We start from the raw sequence: 9670 nt of genomic DNA, 5'->3' as shown, positions 1-9670 counted from the left end.
CTTCCATTGCTAATAACGTTAAAATTTACTGATGTGGCGTATTAAATAATACCACATAGACCATAGCATACCATAATAGTTCTAATTAGTGGTTAACATAATAATTTTATACAATTAAATCAAATCAATCCCAAATTGAAGCTGACCTTGAGACATTAAAATCTCTTAATTTAAAATTAATTGATCTAATTTTATAAATTTATCATGTTAGTATCCAACTAGGATTATCATGTGTGTGTTGTGACGACGTATTATATTAGCAAACTCTGACTTTATGAACAAAGAAAGTGACGGAAGAACTAATGTGATTAACTTAAAATTTTTTAGGGACGAATTTAATTAAAAAAATCTTTCTTAAAATAATGTTAGGAAGACAATAATTTATTTAATTTAATATCCCATATATATAATATCAGTAATTATATATTTATTACATCTAAAATTATATTCGTCTATTTCAACAGTAACTATAAAGTGCAAAATAAAAAAAAATTTGGATTATTTTCAATTAATTTTTATTATCTTCCAAACATTTTTATCTGCCCTTGATTTAAATATACTACAATTAGTTATATTAATGTTAATATTATATGGAACTATATATGTGAATGTACGGAGCAGGTGTTTTTGCATGCAACAACATCAAAAAAGCAAGCAATGCAACTGAAGATGAGGAACATTGAATGGTGGATGAGGAAGAGGCGGCTGCCGCACGGGTTACGGCAGAGAGTGCGAACGTATGAACGGCATCGTTGGGCCGCCATGCGCGGCGTTGATGAGTGTGAGATGACCAGCAATTTGCCTGAAGGGCTAAGAAGAGACATCAAGTATCATCTTTGTTTGGATTTGGTCAAGCAGGTAAAAAGTCAAAACTCTTCCTCCTCATGTCACCAATAAAGTATTCCAAGGTTTTTACTTTTTAGGTGTTTCACCAACATTGGTTTCCAATGAGTTGGTCATTGATCGTTATTATATTTGAGATCCACTTAACGTTTAAAATGATTGAAATACTAATATTCTTGAAACATTTAAAATTATTTCTGAATATTTAAACATACCAGACAAAAAAAAAAGAAAAGAAAAATGCATGTTTAATTTCGAGTTGGAAAGATATTTATAAAAAAAAAAAATCTAAAGAGTAAAAGAGACTTAACTTACGTGTCAAATGATTCATCTAACGACTCTCAACTATTAAATTCACGTAGAGTAAACTGCACCTGAATTTTCACCTTATTTTTTACTTCAAAATTAAAACTTGTTCTAGTTAAAACTTTTCACCGTGACATGTATGTATGATTTTAAAATTAATGGATCATTAATAATATTAATTAGGTTGAAGAGTAGATTTTCTCAATAAACGAATTTATAATCATCAGAGGATAAAGTAGGTTTTTAATTTTTAGTAGGATTTAAGATTTAAAATTTAAAATACGAATTTTCATTTGAAGATATCTATTTTCAATTAGAAGAAATAATCATTCTCTTTACTATTGAGTTATTATTTACTTTAAAAAAAATATTTGTGTTATTTTCTATATACACTTTTCTTATTCATATTTTTGTTATGGCATTAATATTTTTATCTTCTCTCATTTTTTATCAATCACTTCTATTATTAAAAACAAGAAAATATACAAGAGATATACACCAAAAATATCTCAATTTTTTTAGACTTGTTTTTTCTCTCTCAGTTTTCTCCCCTCGCCTTTGGAACACAGAGGCAAAATTTGATAACCGATAAACCTATTATCTGGGCCATCAAATAAAAACATGTCAGTGGCCCAACAATATCTATGTTCGTGAAACGTAGGCCTTGAATACCAACCAACACTACTAACACTTGCTCAATGCTTTCGTTTAGGTGCCACTATTTCAGCACATGGATGAACTTGTCCTAGAGAACATTTGTGACCGCGTGAAGTCTCTCATATTCACAAAGGGAGAAACAGTAAGCTCTACAACAATGTAGCATTATTGTGCTAAATTTTATATTAATTATTACTTATGATGGTGCAGATAGCCAAAGAGGGAGACCCAGTCCAAAGAATGCTATTTGTAGTAAGGGGTCACCTTCAAAGCAGCCAACTTCTAAGAGATGGTGTGGAAAGTTGTTGCATGTTAGGTCCCGGAAACTTCAGCGGAGACGAACTCCTTTCGTGGTGTTTAAGGCGGCCCTTCATCGAGCGCCTTCCGCCGTCTTCATCCACTCTTGTAACACTAGAAACCACCGAGGCATTCGGCCTAGAAGCCGAGGATGTGAAATATGTTACACAGCATTTTAGATATACTTTTGTGAAGGAAAAAGTGAAAAGAAGTGCCAGGTATTATTCGCCAGGATGGCGAACATGGGCTGCCGTGGCGATTCAATTGGCGTGGAGGAGGTACAAGCATCGGTTGACTTTGACTTCCTTGTCTTTTATAATGCCAAGGAGGCCTGTGTTACGTTCCTCTTCCATGGGAGAAGACAGGCTTAGGCTCTATACAGCATTGTTAACCTCTCCAAAGCCTAATCAGGAAGATTATGACTTCTGAGAACGGGAGATATACTATTATATATATGCTCATCATGTCAGATTTATTTGGCTAATTTTCACAGTGGAGTATGAGAAATTGGCTGTGTATATGTGTGTGTTTATGTCCACCATCCTATTACTCAATCATTTGTTCAACGTTTTAGATTTCTTTTAAATAAATGTAGTTCAATATTTCACATCTTTTAAACTTCGGATTAATATTTTATCCTACCATATTTCTTTTATTAACTAATGGTATATATTTGTAAATATACACTTCTATTTTAAATTGTTTTAGACAAATTTTACCAACAAGGTCGAAATTTCATTTTTTATAATTATAATTCTGTATTTTCTATAAAAAAAATTATATTTACTAATTCTTTTTCTTCTAAAATATTACAGTTGATATGGTCATAATAAATGAGCTATAACTCGGCATAACCCGTTACGAACCTATTATTCACGAGCTATAACTCGGCATTTACCCGTTATGGACTCACCATTCAATTGCTATAAACTCGGCATAGTCCGTTATAAACTCATCTCTTCATGAGTCGTAAGACAGTCAAATATAACCGACAATATAACGTTATGAAAGTAGAAATACGTTATCACTCTTGATGAACGACTTAAAATGACAAAAGCGTAACGGACCCATGGCCGACCATATATAAAGCAAGGTAAAATGTTCTTTTAGGGTAGATTCCGAATAAAATAAGATACTGACTTAAGCTTCGGAGTGCCTTTGCAGGTACACTCCCCTCCTCTTCACGGCTCATACTTTCACATCACCATACAAAGGAAAAGCTCGGACTCAAGAGTTGGAAGCCCAGCCTCCGAGGATATAACTCGGTTAACACTTTGATTTCGCAAGCAAGATCAATTGGTGCCCACCGTAGGGCCGAAGATATAAAATTTTCTCTTTTGGTCCCATTTTTTCTGTTTATATCCATGGCTGACGCACCACCTCCTTCAATATCCGAACTCATGCGGATGGTAGCCGAGCTACAGCAGGCCAATCAGCGGATAGCTGACGAAAACCAAATAATGGCCACCCAAATCGCCGAACTGAACCATGTTCGGACGGAACACAACGACGCTCACCACCAGCAACCAGAGGATGATGAGCATCACTCACCCTCTCATGTCTCGGAGACTATCCGAGCTGATGTAATTCACCCCGAAGATGAAAAAGAAGGAACTGATGATCTTGTGGGACCCTTCACCAAGGAGGTGATGAACTTCGAGTTGTCGAAGAGATTCACTCTACCACTAACCCTCACACCTTATGATGGCCTCGGAGACCCGAAGAAATTTCTCAAGAAGTTTCGATCAATAATGATCGTTAACGGTGCATCCGACACTGTTTTATGCCGTTGTTTTCCAAATTATTTAGACGGCCTTGCACTTGATTGGTTGTGTGCTTTACCTGCAGGTTCTATTTCGCGATTTCAACAACTAGCCAAGCTGTTCGAAGAGCACTTTGCCGGATCCGCAATATATTTGCATGACTCTGACTATCTGAACACTATTAAGCAGGGGCAGAACGAAAGCCTGAAAGACTATATGGCTCGCTTCACTAAAATAGCCATCAGCATACCTGATCTCCACCCAGAAGTCCATTTGCACGCACTTAAAAGCGGCCTCAGATCTGGAAAGTTCCAAGAAACCATTGCAATAGCAAAGCCAAAAACCCTGGCCGAATTCCGGAAAAAAGCAAAAGGACAAATCGATATCGAGGAGCTCAGACAAGCTCGGAAATCTGACAGAACAACCTACAGAGACGACGATAAAACTCCAACTAGTAAGAAAAGTTTTAAACTAACCCCTCGTTTTGACTCTTATACACAGTTTAATACTAAGCGAGAGGACATCATCAAAGAGATTCTACATTCAAAACTCATCAAACCACCAAGAAAGGCCGGAACATATCAAAACACTAAGAACGCAGATAAATCAAAATACTGTGCCTTCCACCAAAAGCACGGCCACACCACTGATGACTGTGTAATAGCAAAGGACCTCTTGGAACGCTTAGCTCGGCAAGGTCACCTCGATAAGTACATCGGAGGTCACATCCAAAAACGTCCCATATCTTCCAGGACCGAAGACTCATCTGAACAACAATACCGAGGAAAAGAGAAGGTGTCGGCGAACAATTACGAAAAACCACGAGGAATCATTAATTATATTTCAGGAGGATACGCGAGTGGAGGCTCCTCAAACTCGGCGAGAAAGAGGTCATTCCGATCAATATGCTCGTTAGATGGCCCACAAAGTGACACACAAAATCCAACACAACTCCCGCAGCTCACATTCACACAAGCAGACTACATCTCTAGTATACAGAACTTGGATGACCCCGTTGTTATAACTCTTCAGTTGGGAGACCTACTGGTAAAAAAAGTACTGCTAGATCCCGGAAGTAGTGCCGACGTCTTGTTCTACTCCACATTTCAAAAAATGAAGCTCAGTAACAACATCCTCCAGTCAACAGGGGGAGATCTGGTCGGCTTCTCCGGCGAACGAGTCCCAATAATAGGGTCAGTGTGGTTACAAACCACACTGGGTGAGCATCCTCTTTCAAAAACTTGTGATATACAATTTTTAGTAGTAGATTGCTTCAGTCCATACAACATTATCCTTGGTCGCCCTTTCTTAAACAAGTTCGGCGCCATTGTTTCTACAGTTCATCTGTGTGTTAAGTTCCCTTTGCAGGACGATCATGTCGTCACAATCCATGGAGATCATAAGGAAGCTCGGCAGTGTTACAACATCGGCATGAAATTCCAAAATAATTCAAAACAACAAGTCAACAGTATCGACCTCACACACAAAAGCTCGGCAATCGCCGACTTAGACCCAAGAGCCGATTTCCGAGAAAGGCCAACTCCCTCTGACGACTTACAAAAGGTTTATTTCAACAACGACCCTAACAAATTCACTTTTGTAGGTAGGTCAATAAGCAAGGAAGAATTAAAAGTCATCACCACCTTCCTACAAGATCAAGCCGACCTTTTTGCATGGAAACCTTCGGATATGCCCGGCATAGACCCGCAAATCATCAGCCATAAGCTGGCTATAAACTCGTCTACAAAGCCAGTGCAACAAAAGAAACGAAAACTCGGCGACGAAAAGCGAAAGGCGTCTTTGGAGGAGACACAAAAACTAATAAGCGCCGAATTCATCGAAGAGATCAGATTTACCACCTGGCTCACCAACGTGGTTATGGTAAGAAAACAAAATGGTAAGTGGCGCATGTGCGTCAATTTTACTGATTTAAACAAAGCATGTCCAAAAGACTCGTATCCCCTACCATCCATAGACTCTTTGGTAGATAACGCTTCCGGTTATGCTACCTTAAGTTTCATGGATGCATATTCAGGGTACAACCAAATACTTATGCACCCCTCCGATCAATGTAAAATAGCTTTTATTACTGACTTCGGAAACTACTGTTATAAGGTTATGCCTTTTGGATTAAAGAATGCAGGGGCGACCTACCAACGCCTTATGGATAAAGTTTTCGCCAAACAAATCGGCAGAAACATTGAGGTTTATGTAGATGATATGGTCGCCAAAACAAAAGTCGGCAACAATCATCTTGACGACCTAACAGAAATATTCGCCCAGATACGCCATTACAACATGCGCCTGAACCCAGAAAAATGCGCTTTTTGTGTACAAGGTGGTAAGTTCTTGGGATTTTTGTTAACAAACAGAGGTATCGAGGCAAACCCTGACAAATGCCGAGCAGTTTTGGAAATGACAAGTCCTAAGACTGTCAAAGAAGTCCAGCGCCTCACAGGAAGGCTTGCTGCTTTATCAAGATTTGTACCTTGTTTAGCTTTGAAGTCTAATCCTTTTTTTCAAACAATTAAAAAGAAAAACAAATTCCAATGGACCGACGATTGCGAGAGAGCTTTTAACACACTAAAAACAAATCTCTCGCAACCGCCGATTCTACAAAAACCCCTCCAAGGGGAACATTTATTTCTATACCTTTCAGTAACTAATTGGGCGATAAGCTCGGCTCTTGTCATAGAAAGAAACAAAATTCAGCAACCGGTCTACTTCGTCAGCAAAACACTCCACAACGCTGAGCTTAATTATCCGAGAATAGAGAAGCTGACCTTAGCATTAGTCTTCTCAGCACGAAGACTCCGACCTTATTTTCAAAGTCATGTCATCAATGTCAAGACAGACCACCCACTACGACAAGTCCTACACAAGCCAGACATTGCAGGAAGACTCATAAAGTGGTCGATCGAACTGTCCGAGTTCGACATCAGATATCAATCCAGAGGGGCAATAAAATCACAGTTCTTAGCCGACTTTATTGCAGAACTTACGATACCATCGGAGGAGGACCACACAAAACACTGGACTCTATACATAGATGGCTCATCCAACAAAGAAGGATGTGGAGCTGGAATACGACTCGAAGCCGAAGATGGCACTGTACTCGAGCACTCCTTACACCTATCTTTCAAGGCTAGCAACAACCAATCCGAGTATGAAGCCCTGGTCGCAGGACTACAGCTTTGTTTAGAACTTCAAATATACACAATCAAAATATATTGTGACTCTTTGTTGGTTGTTCAACAGGTAAACGACCAGTTTCAAGTAAGAGACCCCCTTCTATCCAAATATTTATTATTAGTCAAAAATTTAATTTCACAATTTAAAGAATTTGAAATACAACACATTCCAAGAGAACAAAATCAAAGAGATGATATTTTATCTAAGCTCGGCAGTACTCAATCCAAGATATCTACATTGCATCAATTTACTATAAACTCTCCTAACATTGACCTAACAAAAGTGCTAAGTGTTACTCAGGAAAGTGATTGGCGAACAGATTTCATAACTTATCTACAAACATCGCACATTCCAGAGACCGTCAAAAATGTCAAAAGGTTCCGAAGACAAGCCACATTTTTTACACTACTTAACGGAGCCTTATACAGACGAGGATATACTCATCCTTTACTCAAATGTCTCAGCAGATCCAAAGCAGAAATAGCACTGTCAGAAGCACATGAGGGGATCTGCGGAACACATACAGGAGCTCGGAGCCTTTCATCCAAAATCCTCCGCGCTGGTTTCTTCTGGCCATCACTGAAGCAAGACAGTGAAAACAAGGTCAGGGCCTGTATAAATTGCCAGAAGCACGCCCCTACCATCCACATTCCAGCTGAGGATATGCATCACAGCGACGTCACATGGCCTTTCCACCAATGGGGACTAGACATCCTCGGCCCGTTCCCTACGGCGCCGGGCCAGGTAAAATTTCTAATAGTCGCCATTGACTACTTTTCAAAATGGATCGAAGCTCAACCGTTAGCTAAAATAACATCACAACAAATGATATCCTTTGTTTGGAAGAACATTATTTGCCGTTTTGGCATTCCTCATCATATCATAACTGACAATGGTCGCCAGTTTGCCGATCAAAAGTTCCAATCTTTTTTACAGAATCTCAAAGTCAAACAGCATTTCGCTTCTGTTGAACATCCTCAGACGAACGGACTAGCAGAAGCGGTGAACAAAGTGATCTTGCACGCACTTAAGAAGAAGCTGGATGACGCAAAAGGGCTATGGGCCGACCTCATACCTGAAGTCCTATGGGGTTACAACACAACCCCCCAATCATCAACAAAAGAGACACCATTCCGACTTGTCTATGGTTCCGAAGCAATGATACCACTAGAAATCTCCCAAAGCTCAATTAGAACACAGCTCGTCGACCACAATGAAGCCCGGCGCACCGAACTAGATATCATTGAAGAAGTCCGAGATATAGCAACACTAAGGTAACGCGCCGCACATCAAACAATAGCTCGGCACTACAATAAATCGGTAAAAAGCCGAACATTCAACAAAGGAGATTTGGTCGTTCGAAAGACAGAACTCGCCCGACGACCACCATCCCATGGCAAGCTCGCCGCAAACTGGGAGGGACCATATCGAGTCACACAAGTCCTCGGCAATGGAGCATATAAACTCGAAACTCTAACTGGTACAGTCCTACCCAACACTTGGAATGTAGCCTCCTTAAAGAAATTTTATAGTTAAAATTCAGGGACAAGCTAGTACTCTTTTTCCTACTACCAAGATTTTATCCCCAATGGGTTTTGCTTGGAGAGGTTTTAACGAGGCTGGCCTACCTGAACCTTTGTATCCAAAGGATTACCAATACTAGTATATGATTTACTTCACTCCCCTTAATAACAGTCTTCTCAATACATTACTGCAATGTTTGCTTTTGCAATAACAATCACACATACAGTTTCATCTATCATTTCAAACAAAATAACAAATATCCTCCACTAATTTCAATCCGAGAATAAATCGGCAGTCAGGAATATTCTTAACAGAAAATTCCCTTCAATTACGCAGCGGCCTATGAAACAATTAAAATCCAAATCGGCCACAAATTAACAACAACTCAAACAAACTCTATTAACAAGCTACAAAATAGCTATCAAATTGTTCACCAACTACCAAATAGCATTCACCCATCAGTTTTTCAAAAAGCAGTCAAGCATAAACAACACTACACATAAAAACCAAAATTACAATAAACACATTAAACATTCTCTGCCTTATCCTCGGCAACACCATCATCTTCAACCATTTTGCCATCTCGGACAATCTTCCCAGGGTCCAGCTCAGAAAGATTAGCATCAGGCAAAAGAAACTTCGCTTGCAAAGACGCCCTCTCAAAACCTTCAACAAACGAATCTAAGATCTCATCACTCTTCTTCTTTTCCATTTCCTTAAGCTTAACAGTCACCTCAATCAGCCGAGCTTCCATGCTCGCCAGGTTCGCTTCCTTCTTCTTCAAATCTTCCACATCATTGGTATAGTTCTCTTTTGTCTCCTTCAATTGCTTTTTAGTTTCAGCCAACTTGTTCTGAAGATCCGAAACAGAACCCTTAGACTTACTCAACTCCTCTTTCAACAACAAAACCTCCTTGTCCTCCACCAACACCTTCTTGTGCTTCAACTCCTGACTACGACCTAAACTAGCTAACCTCAAACCAACCACCTACAAAAACACAAACAATATATATATCATCAAAAATCCCAATAAACATAAACAATCATAACATAATAAAAAACGACCTCACCTGCATATACTGACCAAC

The 9670-nt window shown here is 39.1% G+C and overlaps 2 protein-coding genes across 2 annotated transcripts in view; both read left to right on the top strand.

The window, feature by feature from the left end:
- The window catches only part of LOC107630101 (cyclic nucleotide-gated ion channel 4), a 26884-nt gene extending 24145 nt beyond the window's left edge, over positions 1 to 2739 (top strand). Inside the window, exons 5-7 of the mRNA XM_016333142.2 lie at positions 622 to 858; positions 1862 to 1948; positions 2017 to 2739. Of these exons, the coding sequence (XP_016188628.1) occupies positions 622 to 858; positions 1862 to 1948; positions 2017 to 2532 (840 nt within the window). The 3' untranslated portion in view covers positions 2533 to 2739. The remainder of the gene's footprint in view (positions 1 to 621; positions 859 to 1861; positions 1949 to 2016) is intronic.
- Positions 3468 to 8336, top strand: LOC107632796. The gene has a single exon (XM_016336448.1). It carries the CDS (start codon positions 3468 to 3470, stop codon positions 8334 to 8336), a length of 4869 nt encoding a protein of 1622 aa, XP_016191934.1.

The sequence above is a fragment of the Arachis ipaensis genome, chromosome B03 (genome assembly GCF_000816755.2).
Source record: "Arachis ipaensis cultivar K30076 chromosome B03, Araip1.1, whole genome shotgun sequence".
NCBI classification, from domain to species: Eukaryota; Viridiplantae; Streptophyta; class Magnoliopsida; order Fabales; family Fabaceae; genus Arachis; species Arachis ipaensis.
Note: the sequence above shows the minus strand (reverse complement) of the source record. Positions and strands in the feature narration are given on the sequence as shown.